Raw genomic sequence first — 21,370 nt, forward strand, 5'->3', positions numbered from 1 at the left:
TCATCTGTGCCTATAAAAAGAAATGTTGAGGATGAGAGCAAACAGATAGAAGCCACAAGGCTCACAGAAGAGTAAGAGAGAAAAGAGAGGGAGAAGAGAGAAGATAATAAAGAGAGTTATTTTGTACTCTTATTATTCTAAATTATAATGAAAGCACCACTGCTGCTCCGAGGACGTACTCCAGTCATACTGACTGTAGAGTAACCTCGTAAATTTTGTGTCTTGTTTTATTTATTCCACTGCACACACCGTCAGTTTTACAACACTTCAATACTTTTTGCTTACCTATGCTTGCGAAAAATATTCAAAGAGTGTGTTCCGACAAATCCCTTGTCAGCTATGTTTCACTTTCTTAGTGCAAAGTTTAATAAATGGATCATGGCCATTAGATTATTAGCAAAAAAGTGACCTTGTCAGCTATGTTCCACTTTCTTAGTGCAAAGTTTAATAAATGGATCATGGCCGTTAGATTATTAGCAAAAAAGTCAATGACTAACAAGCCAAAAATCTAATAACTATTTCAACGATTATGGATTTGAGGCTCAAACTACGAATAAGATTCATCGTTGTTGGATTCTTCGTTAACAATTCAATGACTAATACGCCAAGAATTCAACGACTAATACGCCAAGAATCCAACGAATATTCCACCGATCATGTTCATGGTATGAGCCAGTCCGTACTTGACAAACTCTCAAATAGAGCGAGCGGCTAAGGAAAGATGTGTCAATGACGACTTCCGTAAACAAAATGCCACAGCTACGGTATCCTACGTCAACCAAATTTAGACTTCCAACAGATGTTGATTCATAGTTATATCCATCTGGATTGACGGCTAATATGCTATCACGCTTGTATTGCGTTATACTAGAGTGCCCACAAAACTACGAGAAATCAACTGAACAGCAATACAAGTGTAGAAAAAAAACCCACCATTTCTTGTGCCACTCTGCCTGCAAAGTGATCCACGGTTCAGTTCCTCTCCTTCCCAAGACAAGCACGCTTGTCCTCCGGCGCAGCGAAAGAAACACAGTTTGCTTACACCACACATCATATCACAACTTTTTGTAACACAAGTAAGGGGGAGGTGAAATCTAAATAAGATACATCACACTTTTCCTATTCCACAAGTAGTGACAATTGCTAGCTTTTCCATTCCAATCAATCCCTGTTTCGAAGAAAATTCTGATGTTAACAGCACTAGAGCTACACTGGAAAAATTATGAACACTAGCCCACACAGAGCTCTGTCTGTGATGATAGCCAGAGTGATTAACGTTCATTGCTTTTCTCCTTACTTGGGGGTGGATGTGAGGTTATAACAGAATTGGATATTAATGCATCAAGCACAACTCACTTTGGTTTGTCTGTCAGGGTTACCAAGGACTTCAGCACACCCGGACAGATCTTGTCAGCAAGGGCACCTTTGTCCGAAATCACAAGGGATTTTTCCTTCACAATGCCTTGCAACCTTCTAGAGTCTAAATCAAGTTGCTCTTGTTCTGCATCCCAAAGGTAATAGCAAAAAGTTCAGAATCTTTTTTTTCTTTCTGAAAAGTAAATAATGAAGCTACAAAGCATTCGACTTATACAATTATTTAAATCTATAAAAACATATATTTTTTATGAGAAGGCACAGATCACAACTCATGAATTCTGAGAGTTCATGAGCCATACTTCCCAACTTTCGCAGCAATAAGAGACAGGACAGCAACGCAGCAAAACACGAACATCTAAGAAGCGTCTAGAAACTCGAATGAATTCCTCTAAGAAGCGTCAATGGTTAAGTTTGAGAAATTATGATTGACAAGCAAGAACACTATCCAGTCTGACACATTAAAAGTTTGAAACTTTTCAGTAGGAGAAACTGAGTTAACAACAAAAACTTAATGCTGAACAAATCCCTCTGATCTTATTTCAAATTTGCCCATCTAATCTGAAGCATAGCTTCCTTTTGTAAGATAAATAGAAGTTGATTCAGGGAAGATGGCATCTTCACGAACATCTATAGGCCTTTTAAACAAAACACTAGAGCTTCAAAGGTTTAAGAATTCATAAATAGCTCAACCAATTTGTTTAAAGATGCTACATAGTTTATTTAACCCGTTTTGCTCACAAGGGCTACTACAGTGGACACTCGAGTTTATTCATTAATCCTTCGTGACACATGGTTATATGAATATATTGGTATGTGAAAGAGTTGCACTTCTTAATAATACAGTTGGGTATATGTCCCAATTAGTTGCATAAAAAGAAAAATAAAAAGCAGCTTGAGAGAAAACCTGTCTCCAAGATCGTATGGGCAGCATGAAATGGAATCCTTGCAAAGACATCAGTTCCCGGGAACATCATCCAAGTGCGCTCATTTGAATCATGGTTGCCACAGGTAGGGCATACCTCCTTCACCAGAGGTCTTGATTGAGGCCCCCCAATTCCCTTCATTATTGACTCAAAAGGAGATGGAACACTAGTTTTGGTTGTCCGAGCTATCTTCCTCAGAGATGTAAGTGCTTCTCTGTTCCCATTCCTCACCCTGTCATTTTCAACCATCTGCGTTTCCATCATAACAAACACCAAATCTCCATTGTGTTACTAACACGACACAATAGAATACTAACTTTAACAAAACTGAATTAGTTCACATAATAAAGCCACTCAACTGCACTGGGATTGTTGACCAAAAAAAAAAAAAAAAAAAACACTACTGGGAATGACGGTTTAACAAAACCCAACATAAATATATCAGTTAGAAAGTGACCAACTGACCAAGGGAATTTTGAAAAATTAAGCTGGGTAACAAGGGTTTTTTTTAATGTCGACAAGTAACTAAATTGTAATAGATTAATTTTTCCAGACAGTTTCATAGGGGCTGCAATATCTAAAATAATAATCTTATGGTTCCAATCATTTAATCAAACCATTTGTTATTGAAACTTTCCAATCCTTTTATCTAATCATTCATTATTGAAACTTATGAAATGTACTGTTGACGTCGTGCTTGAATTCAAACTTTCCAACTTCACAGCTACTTCTCAAAATTTATCTTTGTTAACGGTAAAACATACAAGTCTGTAAAGAAGAAGCTAGAGGTATAAATTACCTGGTTTCTAGCTAGGAGGAGATGCTCAGCTTCAGTCTCGAGTTCAATTAAGCTTTTCTGGAATTGCTTCATGGTCTCATCCATTCTTTACTTGTCAATAAGCATCCACCTAATTGTATTCTGAAACTTAAGCAATTATATGGCTATGCTTAGTCTCTAAATGAAAACTTTGTCAGGGAATAGAAACCAGAACAGTAGTCCAAAAAGAATTATGCCTCCGCTTTAAAGCCCGGTCATCCCAAGAACAAACACGGACGAGCAAATGTGATAATACACAAAGAAAATAATATAAAAATAAATAAAAAAATCCAACGAGCGAAGGAGAAAGAAATATAAGAATGTCATCAACTTCCCAAGTAATATAGAGATCGTCCATCAAGATTTTCTTGCTTAGACAGAACCATTGTTCTGAAAGCATAAAAGTTGTAGGAAAAGAAGAAGAAATAAATAATAGGGAGGATCAAGCTTTGTTTTCTACTCTAATTGGCAGGCATGAAATAATCATCTTACCTATAAGCATCAAACAATAATCTATATTAGCCTAACTAGTCCAACATTTCCACTCAATTTTAGCAGTTCCGACTGTGAACAATATTAGAAAGGATCACAGAAACCACATAAATCACAATCTCTATCAAACACATAAATCACAACCACATAAACACATAAATCAGGAAGTGCACAATATTAGAAAGGATCACAGAACATTGCGAGGTAATCTGGACTCTGACCAAATCACATAAATTTGATACGAAAAATGTCTCTGCTTATAATCGTCTTTGAGACCAAAGCAGCAGTTCCCGAGAGAATGCGTCCAATTGAACCTGATACATGTTAAGAAAGTGTCCAATTAAACCTGACTACTTATTAGTTGGAGACAGTAATCCAAATCCCCCTTTACCCCAATGCCCCATTGCCTAGTACTACTTAACCCTCCCAAAACTCATCACTCACGGCCACCGATCCATAGTTCCATACCTTGAGATGATGGTGGTCGGAGTCGGAGTCGGGAGTTGAAACTTGAGAGGAGATGATGGTTGTGCCTGGTGGTCGGAGAAGCGGAGTTCAGGGAGTCTGAGAGATGGACGAGAGGCATCAGCCAGTCAGGACGACGAAGGATGAACGGTGGACGGAGGTGGGTCTGAGAAAGGAGAGGACCAGTCAGGGAGAGGGAGAGTCGAGTGTGCACGAGAAGCCTCTGAACTGGGAAGTTGAATTATCATGATCTCCCCTAAGTCGCCTGCCTTATTCAATCCAATCCATTCATATGGAGAAACCAACAATGATGAAACATTAGTAATTTTAAAATTGCCTTCTCCCAATTTTCAAATAAAATAAAAAAAATTCACAAAAAAAAAAAAAAAACCCTGCTTAGATATATTATTATTTTGCTTTTTTGTTTTTTTGTTTTTTCAAATAAAAAAATAAAAAGAGTCAATTACCACAGTTGTACGCGTATAACAAAAGACAAGTTTTAAACCCGCCCCATCCCGTCTTGTTTCTTCTCTAGTAATTTTCTAATCTAATCTAAACCGTGGAGTAAGTAGAGTGCCGGAGCCATGCGGTGGCTGGAATCGGTGGAAGTGGATTCATCTTGAATCTCCATTGGTATTGGGTGAACATATATGCATTTTAGGTTCTTAATATTGTGAGATTCATCTTGCCTCAGTAACTATTCCTTGAGAAGATACGCAACTTCGGAGGATAATTTCTTATTAATTTGTTACTTCATTATTAATGACGTCGATGTAACATCCCACATCGCCCAGGGGACTGATCCTTAAATGTATATTCCCATCCTACCTAGCACGAGGCCTTTTGGGAGCTCACTGGCTTCGGGTTCCGTAGGAACTCTGAAGTTAAGCGAGAAGAGGGCTAGAGCACTCCCAGGATGGGTGACCCTCTGGGAAGTTGCTCGTGAGTTCCCAAAAACAAAACCGTGAGGGAATGGTAAGCCCAAAGCGGACAATATCGTGCTACGGTAGTGAAGCGGGCCCGGGAAGTCGTCCCACCCGGGCCGGGATGTGACATTGGTATCAGAGCCTATCCCTGGCCGGAAATGTGCCGACGAGGACGTCGGGCCCCTAAGGGGGGTGGATTGTAACATCCCACATCGCCCAGGGGACTGATCCTTAAATGTATATTCCCATCCTACCTAGCACGAGGCCTTTTGGGAGCTCACTGGCTTCGGGTTCCGTAGGAACTCTGAAGTTAAGCGAGAAGAGGGCTAGAGCACTCCCAGGATGGGTGACCCTCTGGGAAGTTGCTCGTGAGTTCCCAAAAACAAAACCGTGAGGGAATGGTAAGCCCAAAGCGGACAATATCGTGCTACGGTAGTGAAGCGGGCCCGGGAAGTCGTCCCACCCGGGCCGGGATGTGACATCGATGCAGGTGGCCATCTTGAATGGCATTACAATGTGTTCAATGGCATTCTTCTTCTCTGGTGGTGAGGGTGATGGTGGTTGTACCATCACCTTACCAAAAGGTTAATTACGCTATCTGGAGCAGCGTAATTAAACGTGTAAGAATACCATATTGGTATTTGTACATAAAAGTCACTCGATGTACATAAACACAACCTTAGGGTTTTGATTAGATAGTAATCATTGTAAATACCATACTGGTTCACAATGTGTTTCTTATACGCAAAACAAATACCAACTAAGACAATCTTTTAAACGTGTAAGAACAGAAACCAATACCAAGACATGAACAAATTAACTACGGCTAAGACCTGAACCCGCAATTTTGAAATTGAGTTGAACTCAAACAACCGCCGCAGCTTTCTCTACAATCCCTTCTCGTACTTTTTTAGAGCCACGAACAACATTTCCCTTTTCTGCATCCCCTGCTTCCTTGTATGCAGCTGTATGAATACCAAGTGCAGCACGGCCGGATGGATCAGGATTTTTTGACCATTCTGCATCCCATTCCACAGCTTTTGCTGTACTGCACGCCACACTTGGACCACCCGGAACCGTTGATCTGGCAGCATTCTGTTCAGAAATGGCAAATAGTCAATTCAATCAACCATTATCCATTTTTCATCAAGGTGCACGATTAAAGATGAGAGCAAAGAAATGGCATGCCCCTCCTACTCTCATTAGATACTATTGGCATGCTTGGTACTAGAATATAGCGTGCAGAGAAATCTTTCACCAACTCCATCATGATAAGCAAAAAAACGAAAAAACAAAAATGAAGCAAGACATAATGATAAAGCGAGTGAATAAATCTCTTTCATGTAGCCAAGCCTCCTTGGCTATTCTTAGAATTTGTATCTCACCTTTGGAAAGAATTTCTCAAATATTGTCCGGTAATAGTATGCTTCTTTTGTCGTAGGAGTGTTTTCAGGGTAAACGAAGCTAGCATTGCTCAGCATTGAATCTGTTACCTGTCCAGTTACAAGAAACAAAAGACGATTAATTAATTATAAGGAAAACTAATGAAAAGGGCTTGAAAACTTTGAGTTTTAATGATAAGGACAAAATAAAGGGTAAAGTGAATAGTACCAGGATTGATTTTTAGTGTAAAGATGTGGTTTTTCGTTAAAGTGAACAGTACCGTGGGCTTTTTGTTAAAACTCCCTTAATTATATGCAGATAAAGAAGAAGCATCTATAATGTTTTCTAACTCTGGTTTGGAACAAAGTACAGACAGAACTCTAAATTGAAATGCAATGACATGTTCTGTCATTAAACTCTCAATTTGGAGCACAAATTCAGAAAGGACATGCCTAATCAACAGTCCAAATTAATAACCTGGCAAGTGGCAGAATACACAGACAACGGATTTCCGTTCAAAAAGATAACTCTAACTTAAGGTAATGCTTACTTGACAGTTTGCATGATCTTTCAAGCCGTCAATCCAACTGTAGCCAACGCCATCACTGAACTGTTCCTTCTGCCGGTACAATATGTGCTATAACAAAAAACACAAGGTACAAACAAGTTAGCTATATATTGCACAAATAGGGCACCACCACACTGCGGAGTGTGTGTGGCTGGTCAACCAACCATGCACTGCTGAGAGCCCGCCTCTCACCATCCATACTTGAAAATTGTGTGTATGTATATTACATATTGAACATTTTGTATCATGCAGAACACGATTACTGACACAAGCCAAAAGTTACAGACCTTTGGCAAATATGGCTCTTGATCATCGTCAAATGCATTGCGTAAGACCCACTTCTCAATTCTCCCAGGCCTGATCTGCAATTAAATGTGCAAATATTTAGATGTAGGAAGCCAATGATAACTTTTAGTTTGATTTTGTACGGGGAAGGAAAAAATAATAATCAATATAATCCCAAAAATTTCGAAAGCACAACTATAGGAACATAAATCTAAAAGAGTGACCAGAGACCACCAAAACTCTCTGTTACATACAATGAAACAAACCAATATGACAGGTCTCGCGCCAAGGAATGAATAAAATGGGTGTAAAATTAAAGAATAAAATGAGACCGAGGCATTCTTTAACTTTGTTTTATGGATGGAAGCCGCTATGCCAAATAATAGTAGTAGACTTGGTATATGATACACGAGCTGCTACATAAAAACTTGGAAATACAGGGAAACACCAGCGATATATGTGCTATACCATTTTCCATTCTGGATCAATGTTCATGGCAATATTGATGAAATCTTTATCTAAAAAGGGCACACGGGCCTCAACACCCCAAGCTGAAGTTGATTTATTGGCCCTCAGACAGTCATACAGATGAAGAGCTTTAATCTGTCCAGTAGTTACAACAGTTCAAGAAGGGGAAAAAATGTCAAAATGGCCATCAAATAAGTAGGAAATTTTCTTTCACAAATGTTGAAAGTACATAACCATTTGCCTCAAATGAAACAGAAAAGAAACAACTAGGGGAAGAGATGGTTTCGTGGGGTACCTTCTGACATGTTTCTTGGTGAAACTCCTCCTTGTTTGGTGCCTTATGGAAATACAAGTAACCTCCAAAAATTTCATCTGAACCTTCCCCAGAAAGAACCATCTTTACTCCCAAAGATTTAATTTTTCGAGACATAAGAAACATGGGAGTGCTAGCTCTGATAGTCGTTACATCATATGTTTCAGTATGGTAAATAACTTCCTCAAGTGCATCTATGCCTTCCTGAAACATCAAAGTAAAAAGATGAATTATTTGTGTGAATCTTAGGAATGTAGATCCGTGTTTTTGTCCTCAGATTACGGATGCAGGACAAAGTTTCTTCAAGAAACAATTAATGTAGAAAATAGAAAAAAGTATAGAAATGAATACAAGAAAAGAAAGACAAAGACAGAAAATTTTATGGAGAAACAAAATCGGTATAAACACAATTTTGTATTTTTAATCAATATACCAATACTGTGAAGGCTATCATAAGCAATTCAAAATCATTAAATACAAAGGATAACAACTTTTTGGAATCGCAAATTCACCTTAAAGTTCAATCCCTAAACAGATCAACTGATTCCTAAATTTCAGACATAAACTTAAGCCTTAGTAGAAATGTTCCTCTAGCATCTTTCATCAATTACCTGGACAGTAAAGTGAAACTCATGATGACGAGTCCCAAGATACTCTGCAACTTCTCTCGCTGCTTTCAAATCTGGTGATTTCTGAAGATTGAAAATGTAGCATTTAAATGTAGAGAAAAACCATCACTAGATAAAGCCTCGTAAAAGATTGATTGCAATAAAGTGTCTAAATCTCTCCGGTGCCAGAATTTACATGTGAAAGACGATTAAGGATCTACAACAAGGACCTTTTATTTCTTTGAACTTGCCACTTTAATGAACCATACAAGTATACAGATATCATAAACGTATTAACAGCTCAACTGCTCATTATAGACATAAATGTGTCAGAGTACAACTATTTATCAGTGAGATTTTGATGTCATTAGGCATAAGAAACAGATGAAGCCCACCCTTTTCTGATTTTTTTTTACTACAAAGAGTAATACATACTTATTTCAAACTGGAAATCAAGTTCTGTACAAGTTTTTAAAAGGATAAAAAACAGATTCGCAGCATGAAGATATAACATTATCTAAACGCACATCTTTTGTACGCAAAGTGAACAGATGTGGTACTCCAATTGACCAAGCCACGCTGTCAAGAGAACTGGGAAAAAAGGGGAAGGGGTGGGGACCTTGAGAGGGCATCACATTTGGCTATCTAAACAAGATAGCACTACACTAAGTAAGCACCAATTTTGGCAATCTTAAAAGATTACCTCCAAGCCAATGCAAAAAGTGTGTAACTGTGATCCCCACTGACATGCAGCTTCTGAATCAGCCAAATAGCGACAGGCCACAGCAGCAACAAGTGATGAGTCCAGCCCTCCAGACAAAAGAACACCAAATGGTACATCTGTCATAAGTCTCTTCACCACAGCCTACAAGATTTCAGTACCGAAGTAGAAGACAAATTAGAAATTATATACAATAAACGTGGTATAAGAGTGAGATGCGCAGGACAATTTGACCTACTACCTGGTCTTAAATAGATTCAAAGTCATCTGTACAAACCACTTATCTGAAGACCATTCCTAGCCTTGAGTTAAAATAAACTAATACACTAATAGTATGACATGAGGCCCCACTAGGGAGAAGGGATAACACAAAAATGATGCACCTTTTTTTTTCGATCCATCTTAATTCACCCAGCATAGCATAACCAAATGCACGAACAAGGTTATGAGTAAATGAAAGAAATAATTTATATGATGATAGGTATATTTGTCCAAGTAACACGCTTCTCAAAACAAAAAATGCAAAAATGGAATTTGATTCTTTACAAATATTGCCACTAACTCATAAACTATAATAAAGAAAACAGAAATGTAAAGTTCTTCATTGCATACCTTCTCAAAAGCCTTACGTAAAACTATGGGATCATAAGAAGCCGATGGTGTCTGTTCCAAAAACCAGGGTGGATTGTACCACCTTCTAAGTTCTCCTGCAAAAATAAAATTAGTAGTGCATACAAAATCTAACAGGCCCACAACTTGAGAATTATACATGCATATTTTGTTTGGGCCAACATTTTACATGCATGTTATACGAATCTAAAAGGACAACACTCGGTACACAAGTATTTAACATTTTTAAGGTAACAAGATAAAAAACATGTCCTACACCTCCAAGTATGTGCAAAATGTCTTAGTTTCCTTAAATAAATAGAATCATTTCTTCTACCTTTTTCTTAAATTGGACAAGGACATTATAAGAGGGCTGTATGCAGATCTCATATGATTCACCAATACAAGTCATTGCTACTAACAAGAGCTCGGCATGTACATACCTTGCTTGCTAGAGTAAATATGCCCAGGAGGAAAAGATATGAATCTTTCGCAATCATCACTTAAAGCTTTCATTTCTGAAGCAAACCAAATTGATCCTGCAAAAAGATATATACTCCTTAAATGTGCGTCGGAGAGGTAATCAAAGCTTAAAAATGATAATGATAATAAAGCAACAGTCTAGGAAATAATATGTAATTTTCTTGTTTTGGTCAGAAGAGTTTAAGAAAGGCTTATTTTTAGTTATAACCCCTGAAACTCGATTTTAAACTCAGTTAGGAGGCGACCTATAAGTTTCAGGGAGAAGAGAGAGTCCACAAGTCAAAGTGGAGTGAATTTCACGTTTCAAGGAGTAAAGTGGTGACTTTTGAGTTACAAGGGGCAAAGTGAGATCAAAATGGAGTTACAAGAGCGTAAATAAAAATAAGCCTTTAAGAAACTGACACAGTACATACCATCAAGACCCCAGCCCATGTAAAGTGGGGTGATACCAATTGCATCTCGAGCTGCAATAAAACTTTCGTCTCTCGTGTCAAGGAGGACAAAGGAAAACATGCCGTCCAACATGTCTACAAACTCTTCTCCGTGCTCTTCATACTGCCAAAGATAAACGGTAGTAGTTAAATATGAAAACAATTTACATAAATTAATGCAAGAGGGAACCATTTTTGTTATTCCAATTTAAATAAAGTAATTTCATTACCAGATTCATAGCAATGCTCATTTACTTACAAGATGTGCAATCACTTCACAGTCACTGCCGGTTCGGAACTGATGCGACTTCAGATTTTCTCTCAATTGCTTGTGGTTATATATCTCACCATTGACCTAAACGCACAGCTCCAACAATCAATCCAACATAAAAAAATTAAAAAAAAAACTACAAAAAATCTGAACGGGATAATGTTGCAGCCAATTCAAGATCAATCGAAGTTCGAAATCACAGGGTTGTGACTAGAACATGCAATGCTTACAAATTACCAACAACACAACGCTAGAGAGAGAGAGAGAAGAGAGAGAGAAAGAGTACAGTGACAACAACGGTCTTGTCTTCGTTGTAAAGAGGCTGATCTCCAGAAGCAGGGTCGACAATCGCCAACCGTTGATGAGCAAGATAACAATTTCCATGGCAGTGCAATCCGCTCCAATCAGGACCTCGATGCTTCAACCTACAATCCATTCATCCGCACCCAAACGTTTCTCCATCTCTCATCCATCCAGGCGAAATCAAACAAAATTCAGGTGGGAGAAAAAAGCAAGAAATGGAAATGCGTACCTGCGCGAGAGTTCAATGATGCGGGAGCGCTTGGCCTGGGAGTTGTCGATGCAGCCGAACACTGCCAGAATCCCACACATGGTGGCGGTGGCGGTGGCGGTGGCGAGGCGAATTGCAGCGGAGGGGAGCGGAACGGTGAAGGAAAAATGGCAGAGTGTGAAAGTTGTGGCTGCGGAATCAGAGGAATCGGGTGCTTTTATAATCTGTTGGCGCTTTGATCGCGGCCGTAGATTTTGACGAGCTAACTACTGTGTGATGAGATTCCACATTTAAATTTAGGGTTTTAATTGACACTTGGTACTAGCGTGTTGTCTGAGATTCTAGATTCTGGTTTGGGCTAGGCTGTCTGAGATTCTGGATTCTGGTTTGGGCTAGGCGACTCTCTTTTACTTTAACACGTGGGTACAACTTTTTTGACGGCCGCCTTCCAGTTTTGTTTTCTTTTGAGAGGGATATTAAAGTAGACCTTAAATCATTCCTTAGCTTGGAAAGGCATTCTGTGTGCCAGAGATGGGTAAAAGAGTAATTTGACATGGTATGTGGGTGATTATTCAGGACCCATAATTAGGTTTTTCTTACCATATTTACCATCTCATTTCAGAAGATCATCCCAATCAAATCCAATCAAATCCAATGTGGTGCAACTTGATTGCAAATGGATAACCATGCCTTGTCTACGGTGCATAATCTTCTCAATATTCTCTGGAACCAAACTCTCTCCCCTAAGTTAAAATCTTCGGTTGGTTTCTTATTAAAGGTAAGCTTCGAACTAGAGCTAGACTTAGTACATTTATTAATAACATTGATATGAGTTGTCCCTTCTGTAAAATTAACGGGAGGATCAGGATCATATCTTTTTACATTGCAATTTTGCTGGGCAAGTGTGGAACTTGCTAAATGGGCAAACTTCTCAGATCGAGCAGCTCAACACCCATAAAGGTCCATGCAGTTGAATACGATTGCCTACAGCTTACCTGTCTATGACAAGGAAAAGTTAAGGCATTAAAGATATAAATTAATTACCCAAATCCTATCTTTAATACATTCTCAATTGAATATTGACTCGATTCAAGTAAGTAATCTCTATTTAAATCAATTAAGGATATTTACATCATTATCGCAATATATTATTTCCTATTTAATATTTTGAGAATATTCTTTCAATAAATCTTGGCCAATAGGATGCCGTCTTGAGTAAGGTAAAACCCTAACACCCATAGTTGGCCACTCCTCCTATAAATATCTTCATCTCTATCAAATTTCGATAAGCTTTTGCTATCCTAAAAAATCCTAAACACTTACTATTTTTAGAGAAACTAATTTAGGCATCGGAGATCCATTGGCCTAACCCCCCCCCCCCCCCCATTCCCCCACACCTTGTGGGAGCGTGAGGTTTAGGTCTTTGATCAAAGGTGTTGATTATTTTACAGATGCATTTTCGTCAAAGCAAGAGACGGCGAAAATTTGCATTGACAACATGAATGGTATCATTTTTAGAAGCGAAAATCCTAATTGTAACCGAACTTACATTAGGACAATTTCGGTTGCTAATGAGTTCTTTAAGGAAAATGTGCGGTGTAGTGATCAAGCTAGAACCTTGAGCTCGACTAATATCATTAAATGTTGTAAGCCAACCTTTCTTTTTCTTAAAATCAATTTTGAGGGTCTGTCATTAACTCAGTTGCAGCTGGAGGATTGTTATTAAGAATGATATGGGGAACCCTCTGATTGCGAGAGCTTTGAACTTGGGGTCTAATTCCATTAATGTGGTAGAGGCCTTAGCGCTCCGAGAAGATATTTGTTGAATAAAAAGAAAGAATTTTCCCATATTATAGTTGAGGGCGACTCCAAGCTTATCATCAATGTTGTTCAAGGGAAGCGCGAGACGCCTTGGAACTTGAGGTCCATCCTTGAAGATGTCAAGTGGTGCGCCATTGTGTTTCAGAAAGTTGGGTGGTGTCATATCTTTAGGAAAGCTAACTTTGTGGCTGATGGTTTAACTTCTATTGGTATCAAGTATGTAAATCTTAATATTTGGGATGCCTGTATCTCGGTTGAAGCTTTGAATGCTCTATTGTTTGATGCTTCTGGAATTGGTTGTACTAGAGGTTCCTCTATTTAATGAATCCTTTCCTTAAAAATAAATAAATAAATAAATAAATTAAAGGAGACTTTCTTAAAAGTGAAACTTTTTATGGTTTCTCCATCACCTCATATTTTTTGCACAATAACATGAGGTGTAGAGAGTCATACTTTTGAGCGAGTCTCATTAGCATTTCTTTTCTTTTGAGTAATACAGCTTAGCTTCACCTTCTTATGAAAAATTTGCACAAATTTAAGTACGATGCAAGTAGCGTATTGTCTTTGAAGATTAGACTCTTTTTTGTCCACTCTCTCTTTTCATTGTAAATTACAGTATAATATCGGTTTAATAAAAATTAATGATTATATTATTGGGTACTCCATATATTGTTTTTGTCACATCCCGGCTCGAGCCCCCACCACATCCCGAGCTCGACTTCACCGTAGCATGATATTGTCCGTTTTGGGCCCCTACCACACCCTCACAGTTTTGTTTCTAGGAACTCACACAAGAACTTCCCAGTGGGTCTCCTATACTGGGAATGCTCTCGCCCAAACTCACTTAACTTTGAAGTTCTGATGGAACTCGAAGCCAGTGAGCTCCCAAAAGGCCTCATGCTAGGTAGAGATGGGAATATACATATAAGGCTTACAGGATCCACTCCCCCACCACATCCTGGGCTCGACTCCATTGTAGCACAATTTGTCCTCTTTGGACCCCGACCACGCCCTCACAGTTTTGTTTCTGGTAACTCACACGAGAACTTCCCAGTGGGTCACCCATCCTGGGCTTGCTATTATCCGAACTCGCTTAACTTCAGAGTTCCTATGAAGTTCAAAGCCAGTGAGCTCCCAAAAAGCCTTGTGCTAGGTAGAGATGAGAATATATATATAAGGCTTACAGGATCCACTCTCCTGGGCGATGTGGGATGTCACAGTTTCACTCCAATTAATGACTAAAACTAATATTAAAATGCATGTGTCACTTAATATTATAGTTTATTGAAATTCTTGTTCATTTGTAAATAAGAGATTTTAGGTTTTAAACTTGTGTATGACGAGTTTAATACCAATTTATTTCTCCATTACTTTAATGTAAATATACTGTTGTATAAAAAAGAATTTTTTTTGGCTAATAAATGTTTGCTTGTGACATGGATGAAGCCACCTTGGGCCCGGCAGGGGCAGATGACCCCACACAGTTTTTTGGTAGAAAAAAATCTTGTGATATTAGCATTAACGCTTTCAGTTACTACTGTCAACGTTGAAAGAGCATTTTAGGCCATGAAATTTTTGAACAATCGGTTGGGAGATTTATGGATGGATGATAATTATTTTTATAGAGAGAGATATTTGATTATATTGGTAATGAAATTGTTATGCAATGCTTTTAAAACATGAAAAAGCGTGGAGAGATGTTGTAATATGTTATATGAAATATGGATTAATATATTAGTATTGTTTTAGTAAATTATTTAGCTTTTTAATTTATAATTTTGTTGTTTGGGGATGACCACATTCATATATAGATCTCTAGCTTCGTCCCTGGTTGGCGAAGAAGGGTTAAAAACATTTTTCCAAGGTTTTGCTAATGAATATTTAGGGTTTTGCAAAGAAGGGTCATAAATATTTTTTAGGATTTTAGTATTAAAATGTGAATTGTCGTAACGAAACACCAATTGATCTTTTTTTTTTTTTTTAAATGGTCCCTTAAAAAAAAAAGTAAAAAAAAACATAATTAGGATTCATGGGGGGTGCAGTCAAACTTGAATTTGGAAGGATTTTAAAAGACTTTAAAATCCTACTGTAGTCAACCAAATGATTTTAAAGGATTTTTAGAATCCATGCAAATTTAGGTGTAGTCAATCAAGATTTTAATAGTCATTTTTAAAGTCCATCCAAATCTTTGTGTATTGAAAAATTAAAGATTTTGTAGGATTTTATTAAGTTGTGGATTTTGTGGGATTTGAAAGCAAGAAGTATATACATCCAAGACCAAATAGAACCCTACCTCACACCTTAGGATTTCAAATCCAAGAACCTCTCCCTCTTCCTCTCACACTATATCTTCTTCTTTCATCTCTGCAATTTTTTCTTTTATCTTTGTTATTTTTCTACAATTCTTTTTGCAATTTTGTGCAATTTTTTTTCCTCATGGCAGAGAAGGGGAATTTGAATTGGGTTGTGGAGGAAGATGAGTAAGAGAGAGTCGAGGAAAACAAGAATAGAGAAGTATTGACAAAAAAAAAAAAAAAAAAAAAAAGAAGGACTGGAGGAGGGAGGTTTGTTGGAACGGAAAAGAGAGAAGAATAAAGTGGGGGAGAAACTAACATTGGAAAGGAGTGCAGCTGGAGACTTTGAAGTAGTTGGGTTTGTGTGAAAATATTGATTGGTAGATTCATAACCTAGATACATTTATTACCATTTGATTTATTTGACAGTTAAGATTCAACGTTGTAAAATTTATCAAAATCCACAGAAATCTGTTATATGAATCTTCTCACGTCTTCCAAAATACATATGGATTTTGTAGAAGTCTCATAATCCATCACTTAACAAAATCTATTAAAATCCTAAGTTTCTTAATCCTATGAAATCCAATTGATCTTTTTTTATTTTTTTTTTTTTTACAAAAACTGGTCCCTAAAAAAAAAAAAAAAAAAAAAAAAAAAAAAAAGTAAAAAAGCATAATTAGGATTCATATTTCAAAATAACCTGTACTCAAAACGACGTCATTTGACTGTGAGTCGGTACTGCCGGGTCCCCGTGTCTTTCCCAAAGTAGCAGCAAAAGACGATTCCAAATCACAGGAAAAATCTCGGACGCTCTCTCTCTCTCACCCTCCCAAGGTCGCCGCCAAAAATGGCGGCCGGAAAGCAAAAAGCTCCGGCACCGCCGAGCGCAGAGAAAATAAACTCAAGGGTCTGGTTCTACTCCCTTCTACTCACACTCCAGTACGGAGCTCAGCCCCTCATCTCCAAACGCTTCACCAGGTACTCCCACCCCTTCCTCGATCCCTAACATCCCCCAATCACCGATTGATTCTCTAAAACTTGTACATTTTGTCTGTAATTTCTTCTCGCAGTAGAGAAGTGATCGTGACGTCATTGGTCCTGACGTGCGAGATAGCCAAGATTATCTGTGCCCTAATTTTCATGGCTAGAGACGGCAGCTTGAAGAAGGTGTACAGAGAGTGGACGTTGGTTGGTGCACTGACCGCCTCGGGGCTTCCCGCCGCCATTTACGCATTGCAGAATAGTTTGCTGCAGATTTCTTACAAGAACCTTGATTCACTCACCTTTTCAATGCTTAACCAGACTAAAATCATTTTCACTGCTCTCTTTACCTATTTGATTTTGAGGTATGTGGAATGGATACATTGTAAACTCCGAATATTTGTGCCGGGTTAAGTAGCTATGGTAGTTTTTAAAGAGCTCCAAGGCATTTGAATATTGATGATATAGTACTCATTAGACTGAATTTGTCGTGGTTTGAGCCTAAGATATGTCTCTATTCGGTTTCTAGGTTATGAATTAGCTGAATGTGAGTTGATTCAGAGAGTTCCGAGCGTATGAGATCACCCATTAGATTGATATTTGATAGCAATCTGTTATGTGTAGGCAGAAGCAATCGATTCAGCAAATTGGGGCGCTCGTTTTATTGATTACGGCTGCTGTTCTTTTAAGTTTTGGGGAAGGCTCCAAAAAAGGGACTGGTAGTGGCAGTTCTGACCAAATATTGTTTAGTGGGATAATTCCTGTCCTGGTGGCCTCTGTACTCTCAGGTTTGGCATCCTCTTTGTGTCAATGGGCTTCCCAGGTGAGCAAAAAGTTTCGGATCCTGTAGTTTGAAGGCGCTGTTTCCTAGTCTCATCAATTTAACTTTGTTGCTCTTATATTCCAGGTTAAGAAACACTCATCGTATTTGATGACAGTAGAGATGTCTGTTGTGGGAAGTTTGTGCCTGTTGGCCAGTACCTCTAAATCTCCAGATGGAGAAGCCATCAGAATACATGGATTTTTTTATGGATGGACTTTGATGACTTGGGTAATGATCATCACTGTATTTAACATTTTCCTTCAGTTTTTGAATCTTTGTTTGATTCCTTTGGGGCTATATTCGGATGAGGGATTTGAAAGTACCAAAGAAAATTAGGATGAGTTAGTTACAAATGAACCAAAAAACAATAGATTGAGGGATTTTACTTGCACTATAATCATTACAAATACTATAGAAAGGATTCACAAGTGACTGCTTTCAAGTAGTCATTTAGAACGCCCCTTAAAGGTCGTTGTATCTAAGTCATTTCAAACCCTCCACGAAATCATTTGTACTGTCTCTCTAACTAATTTAGCCTAAATCCCTTGGTACTTGCAATTCCCTTGTCGAAACCACCACAAACCATTGGTTTTGTTTGGAAGGCAGACTGAAAAAATATAGTCATATGAAAGAAATTATTGTTTTTCGTCAGCTCTGGATTCAATTCAAAGGGAAACATTTTGGATGGTCATGCTGCTTCTCTATGGTTTGCTGTTCCTGTAGATATCCATCCGCACGTTGTCTGTTGTCCTCTTTTTTTCTTTTTTTCTTTCCTGGTGTTCTCGATTCTGAATTGTAACCATAGAAACTATATAGTCCCTTTTGTAAACACAATTATACAGTCGGTCTATTTTTTCCCATTTGTTGCTAAGTTTAAGTTGCTCTCTTAGTGGGCTCTAATTCTATTTCTGTGCAAAACTTTGTCTTATTTTAATTATTGGACTGTATCTGTGGGAAGTAATTATCTTACGTTAAGCAAAATGGTACATACTTGGGTCTTCTTTTTTGTTGTATTTGAAACATCTTGCATCACCAAGGAAAATAAATAAATAAAGGAAGTTCCGCCCATCCCAAATATTATTTAGAAGATATACATTTTTAATCAGTAGTACTTGGCAAAGAAAACAAATGTAATGTTTTCTCTGTTAACTATGCGTTGCACGTGTTATGGTGTCCCTTTCCAAATAATATTTTTGTTCTGTTTTTATTTCCAGATCCCAGTCATGTGCAATGCCCTTGGTGGAATTCTTGTTGGCCTAGTCACAAGTTATGCTGGTGGCGTGAAAAAGGCAAGTTTAACAAAACAAGGATAACAATAGCAGTTATTTGATGCTCTCAACCTCACTCGCTACTAGCTTTATTTGAAATTTCGTTGCAAACTTAGGCTGAAAGCAAAGAGAAATAAAACCCTGACATTGTTTATGAATTCACTGTTATGCTTGATCACTAGAATCAACATGCTACCTGCTTTAAGAAAATAATAGCTAGGTTACCTTGATCTGCTTTATTCGCGGGATATCTCAATCATAGCTCTCTAGTTCTTAAGTTTTATACTGATCTTCGTTCACATATCTTTGAAAATCTGACAAAATATACGGAATTGTTTGGTAAGTTAATCTAATCCTTTGGGATACACTTATAGTTTCTGAGTGATCATTTTGGTGAGAGCGGCTGGGAAGATAACTCCCTCTAGATTTACACAAACTTCTTATACAGTTATATTCTTGCAAGGCCTATTAAGTTTTAAAAGTACTTACCGCGGAAGCTCTAACATGATTGCAGGGGTTTGTTATTGTTTCTGCTCTTCTTGTTACCGCTATGCTGCAGTTCATTTTTGAAGGGAAACCACCTTCACTATATTGTCTCCTGGCTCTTCCTCTCGTGGCTAGCAGCATTTCAATATACCAGAAGTATCCATACCGGGTTAAAAAGAAAGAAGCTTAAATCCTGTTGCAACATCGGGGGAGTTGTTTTAACCCTGATCACAAACGGCTTTAAATGGTTGGACATATTGTAATTTATAGATGCCAGAATGGTAGAGAGCTATTGGAATTTATTCGATTTTACCTTCTAGTTAAGGGAATTCAATCACGCATTGTATTTGGCTTGAGCATGACCTCTTTGGCCCGTATCGGAACCGATACGAAGGTAATTGTAATATTTTCTTGTTGTAATAGTGCAACAGATAAATGAAGATCTTTTAGATGATAAAATTTCTGCTACTGTGGAATATAGAAGATTGTCAGTATTTGAGCTTATGGCCTTGAATCCTAGTGCAACAAAGGATAACTTGAGGTTATCCGGTTCCATCTCTGGTTTGCTATATTAGATTTAACTTTGCCTAAATATCTGACCTAAATTTACAATTGGCCACGTGCTCTAATCTTCTTAGTTTCGGGCCCCACCCCTTCTCCTCTCGATATGTCTCCGTGCGTGTTCGGTTAAGATGTGAAATTACCTCTCTATCTGAATATAAGAAGGGCGTCTTCTAAGGTGTAGTGGGACTGTGGGAGAGCGCGTCACCAAAATCATTTACTTGTCAACAGAAGCACATTGTCGATACACGATCAACGATGCATGGATATCATACTTAAGTCATCCAATACTACAACGTACATACAATATAGAAAGAAGCTATTTCAATATTGGATGACTTAACGTTTTCTGTTGTTTATTTTTGAGTTATCATTAATCATGTATCTTAAAAAATAGTTATTTTTGAGTTTTGTAGGCTATCAATTTTACCAATTGTCAACAACCTTCTGGAGGGAGAATATAAGGGGAGACCCAATCTCCTAAAGCCACTAATAAAGGAATGGGCGTAGTATGCTTGCTCTTTCATAACAGAGATTTTATTTGCAGCTTTCTCTCGCTGTTACTCTCACTATCACTCTCATTAACAATGTGACTAGAATTTTTCTCACTCTTACTCTCACTCTCACACTCCCAATCTCACAATATAATGTTTTTTTTTTAGTGTGTGTGTGATTTCGTTGTTTTTTATGTTCTTTGTAGAATTTCTGTGTGTTTCTCTCACTCTTATTTTCACTCTTGCTCACAATCTCACAATATAATATTTCTTTTGGTCTTAACTCATTTCTAGATAATATTTGCTTCTTTTGCTATTGTCTTAATAATTGTCTGTTTTTTATTCTATTTGTCGAAATAAAAAAATTGCGTCCATGATCTACTTTTGTTTAAATTTATGATATATGGTTTTCAATTCCGATTAGTTATTTAAAAAAGTTGTAGCCATGATCTACTTTTGTTCAGATTGTACTTAATAAATTGAGTCGGATTTTCCAATGTAATAATCAGTGATTGTTTGCCTTTTTGCGCAGATTGACGGTCCTATTTTTCAAAGTTCCAGCTGCTTAAGGTAAGCGATTTAAACTTTTGAATTCTTTGGTTTTAAGTTTTTGGCTATTTTTTTTTTTTTTGGTTTTCTTTTGTTTCTTTCGTTCCCTTTTTTTGTCATATCTTAAGAATATATGTGATTCATTGCTTTTAATCATTATGTGTGATGTATATTTGTTTTTGCATTTGTATTATATGTTTGTTGACACTTTTTTTTCTCATTCTTCGGTTTTTGTCCAACGCAGTTTCCATTGAATTCTTTTAGAATTGGTATTTCATTTTGTTTTCATTATGTCAAAAAGGTCTGCAAATGCTTTGACAAGCGATGGCATGGATCTGGAAAAAGAGTTTGTTGGTGATTAATCCAATCTTTTATCTGAATATGGAGACGATATGTGGATTTTTGGGTAAAAAAACATAATTACCCTTGAGGCATACCG

The 21,370-nt window shown here is 37.7% G+C and overlaps 3 protein-coding genes across 7 annotated transcripts; 1 reads left to right on the forward strand and 2 right to left on the reverse strand.

The window, feature by feature from the left end:
- Window positions 1-767: 767 nt before the first annotated feature.
- On the reverse strand, window positions 768-4,369 carry LOC103954502. Of its 5 annotated transcripts, none has more exons than XM_048571086.1 (6): window positions 4,078-4,369; window positions 3,831-3,923; window positions 3,100-3,219; window positions 2,282-2,549; window positions 1,357-1,501; window positions 768-1,168 (listed from the first exon to the last, which is right to left on the reverse strand). In XM_048571086.1, the coding sequence occupies exons 3-6, from the start codon at window positions 3,181-3,183 to the stop codon at window positions 1,162-1,164; spliced, it is 504 nt and encodes a 167-aa protein (XP_048427043.1). In that variant the 5' UTR covers window positions 3,184-3,219; window positions 3,831-3,923; window positions 4,078-4,369; the 3' UTR covers window positions 768-1,161. The 5 variants fall into 5 exon arrangements, with proteins under 5 accessions (XP_048427043.1, XP_048427044.1, XP_048427047.1 ...); XM_048571087.1 differs by having other exon boundaries at window positions 3,100-3,225; XM_048571090.1 differs by lacking the exon at window positions 3,831-3,923.
- Window positions 4,370-5,664: 1,295 nt separating this feature from the next.
- On the reverse strand, window positions 5,665-11,888 carry LOC103935507 (asparagine synthetase [glutamine-hydrolyzing] 2). Its single transcript, XM_009345283.3, has 14 exons — window positions 11,673-11,888; window positions 11,427-11,565; window positions 11,129-11,224; window positions 10,852-10,993; window positions 10,399-10,494; window positions 9,959-10,053; window positions 9,329-9,490; window positions 8,629-8,709; window positions 8,000-8,221; window positions 7,705-7,839; window positions 7,239-7,313; window positions 6,934-7,020; window positions 6,386-6,493; window positions 5,665-6,095 (listed from the first exon to the last, which is right to left on the reverse strand). Exons 1-14 carry the CDS (start codon window positions 11,750-11,752, stop codon window positions 5,865-5,867), a joined length of 1,749 nt encoding a protein of 582 aa, XP_009343558.2. The 5' UTR covers window positions 11,753-11,888; the 3' UTR covers window positions 5,665-5,864.
- Window positions 11,889-16,499: 4,611 nt separating this feature from the next.
- LOC103935506 (UDP-N-acetylglucosamine transporter ROCK1-like) lies at window positions 16,500-19,795 on the forward strand. Its single transcript, XM_009345281.3, has 6 exons — window positions 16,500-16,747; window positions 16,840-17,115; window positions 17,375-17,573; window positions 17,658-17,801; window positions 18,788-18,862; window positions 19,356-19,795. The coding sequence occupies exons 1-6, from the start codon at window positions 16,617-16,619 to the stop codon at window positions 19,515-19,517; spliced, it is 987 nt and encodes a 328-aa protein (XP_009343556.2). The 5' UTR covers window positions 16,500-16,616; the 3' UTR covers window positions 19,518-19,795.
- Window positions 19,796-21,370: the final 1,575 nt, after the last annotated feature.

This window comes from the organism of the source record quoted next, unplaced genomic scaffold (assembly GCF_019419815.1).
Source record: "Pyrus x bretschneideri cultivar Hongxiangsu unplaced genomic scaffold, Pyrus_bretschneideri_v1 Contig104, whole genome shotgun sequence".
In the NCBI taxonomy this organism is placed as follows: Eukaryota; Viridiplantae; Streptophyta; class Magnoliopsida; order Rosales; family Rosaceae; genus Pyrus; species Pyrus x bretschneideri.

What these genes read in the sequence shown, in the direction of transcription:
- LOC103954502 (XM_048571090.1), bottom strand. Translation starts at nt 3,183, where the DNA reads ATGGATGAGACCATGAAGCAATTCCAGAAAAGCTTAATTGAACTCGAG. An exon ending in TCCTCCTAGCTAGAAACCAG is followed by an intron (nt 2,550 to 3,099) that starts GTAATTTATACC and finishes ATGGAAACGCAG; the next exon opens with ATGGTTGAAAATGACAGGGT. An exon ending in CCATACGATCTTGGAGACAG is followed by an intron (nt 1,502 to 2,281) that starts GTTTTCTCTCAA and finishes TTTGGGATGCAG; the next exon opens with AACAAGAGCAACTTGATTTA.
- LOC103935507 (XM_009345283.3), bottom strand. Translation starts at nt 11,752, where the DNA reads ATGTGTGGGATTCTGGCAGTGTTCGGCTGCATCGACAACTCCCAGGCC. An exon ending in TATTTACTCTAGCAAGCAAG is followed by an intron (nt 10,054 to 10,398) that starts GTATGTACATGC and finishes TTATTTTTGCAG; the next exon opens with GAGAACTTAGAAGGTGGTAC. An exon ending in AGTTTCACTTTACTGTCCAG is followed by an intron (nt 8,222 to 8,628) that starts GTAATTGATGAA and finishes TTGATGTTTCAG; the next exon opens with GAAGGCATAGATGCACTTGA.
- LOC103935506 (XM_009345281.3), top strand. Translation starts at nt 16,617, where the DNA reads ATGGCGGCCGGAAAGCAAAAAGCTCCGGCACCGCCGAGCGCAGAGAAA. An exon ending in GATGGACTTTGATGACTTGG is followed by an intron (nt 17,802 to 18,787) that starts GTAATGATCATC and finishes TTTTATTTCCAG; the next exon opens with ATCCCAGTCATGTGCAATGC. An exon ending in ATGCTGGTGGCGTGAAAAAG is followed by an intron (nt 18,863 to 19,355) that starts GCAAGTTTAACA and finishes ACATGATTGCAG; the next exon opens with GGGTTTGTTATTGTTTCTGC.